Source organism: Mus pahari, chromosome 6 (genome assembly GCF_900095145.1).
Source record: "Mus pahari chromosome 6, PAHARI_EIJ_v1.1, whole genome shotgun sequence".
NCBI classification, from domain to species: domain Eukaryota; kingdom Metazoa; phylum Chordata; class Mammalia; order Rodentia; family Muridae; genus Mus; species Mus pahari.
The window spans coordinates 67673758-67675404 of NC_034595.1; the positions used below are offsets into that span (position 1 = coordinate 67673758).

Below are 1647 nucleotides of genomic sequence, written 5' to 3' on the forward strand. Positions count from 1 at the left end.
GGAAGAGCAGTCGGGTGCTCTTACCCACTGAGCCATCTCACCAGCCCCTGTTTAATTTTTTTTTTAAGACAGAGTCTCACTATGTAGCTCTGGCTGTTGTCCTGAAGCTCACTATGTACAGCAGGCTGGTCTGGCTGCTTCTGCCTCCTGCGTGCTGGAATCAGAGGCTTGTGCCACCGTGGTTAGCCTGTAACCTGCTCAGTAGAAACTGAGCACAGATCTTTTCTTTTTCAGGTTTAATTTATGCAGTTGGAGGAATCAGCAATGAGGGACTAGAGCTCCGTTCCTTTGAGGTTTATGATCCACTTTCCAAGCGCTGGTCTCCACTTCCTCCTATGGGAACCAGAAGAGCATATCTTGGGGTGGCAGCACTCAATGACTGCATCTATGCTATTGGAGGGTGGAATGAGACACAAGATGCCCTTCATACTGTAGAAAAGTACTCCTTCGAAGAGGTGGGTTGGATGAGTTCAGATGCTTATTGTCTTCTTATTCTCTGTCACATCTGTACTGATGTGCTGTTCTCTTTCACTCATTGTTTTGATTATCAATTTTCTCTTTCTCTTTTTAAAGAACAAACTTTATGCATCACTTTTTAAAATTTCTGTTAATTGCTGTCCATTTTCTACTACTTCTATTTTTATTTTTTCTTGCATGTATAGTTTGGATTTTTGCCCTTTCCTAATTTGTTAAATTAGAAACTGAGATGTCAGATTATAAATCTTCAATTTTTTTATCATTTATACCTATAAATATTCTTTTAAGTTTTGGTACACAATGGATATATTGCTAAGTAGCTAAAACCAATGACTGCTCTTGCAGGGATGACCCAGATTTAGTTTCCAGCTCACAGCTGTCTCTAACTCCAGTTCCAGGGCATCCAACATCCTCTTTTTGCTTCCTTGGGCAGCACACACACACGGTGTAAGACATACAAGAAGGCATAACATAAAGTAATTTAAAATGTTTTAAAATTTTCATGGTTTGTGTATGCAAATGATCTTATATTGCCAGCCCTATACATTTTCTTTAGATACTACTTTAACTGCATCCTACATATTTGATAGTGTTTTGTTTTAATTTTTAAAACTTTATTATTTTTTATGTATGTGTACAGGCAGTTGTGGGGTGCCAATTGTGGCTGCTAGGAATCAAAACTGGGTCATCTGTAAGAGCAGTAAGAATTCTTAATTACTGATCTATCTCTCCAGGTCTTGTATTTAATTAATATTTACCTTAAAATATTGTTTTAATTTCTGATAATTTTTATTTGGACCAGTGGGTTGTTATAAGTATCTTATGGCTTTGGGAGTATTAAGTAAATAGTAAAATGTACACTTAGCCACTGTGAGTCACTTGGTCCAGTCTACAGCAATAACATGAAAAAAATATATACATAACGTAATTTACTAATGTATGGAGATTTTTCCAGATAATTTTTAATTACTAGTTTCTATTTCTTTTTTTTTTTTAAAGATTTATTTATTTATTATATGTGTGTACACTGTAGCTGTCTTCAGACACTCCAGAAGAGGGCATCAGATTTTTGTTACAGATGGTTGTGAGCCACCATGTGGTTGCTGGGATTTGAACTCAGGACCTTTGGAAGAGCAGTCGGTGCTCTTAACCACTGAGCCGTCTCACCAG

The 1647-nt window shown here is 37.1% G+C and overlaps 1 protein-coding gene across 2 annotated transcripts in view; it reads left to right on the plus strand.

Annotated features, from left to right (window-relative positions):
- The window catches only part of Ipp (intracisternal A particle-promoted polypeptide), a 27345-nt gene that overhangs the window by 23722 nt on the left and 1976 nt on the right, over window positions 1-1647 (plus strand). For both annotated transcript variants that reach the window (XM_021200488.2, XM_029539938.1), the window contains one exon: window positions 235-455. In XM_021200488.2, coding sequence (XP_021056147.1) covers window positions 235-455 — 221 coding nt within the window. The remainder of the gene's footprint in view (window positions 1-234; window positions 456-1647) is intronic.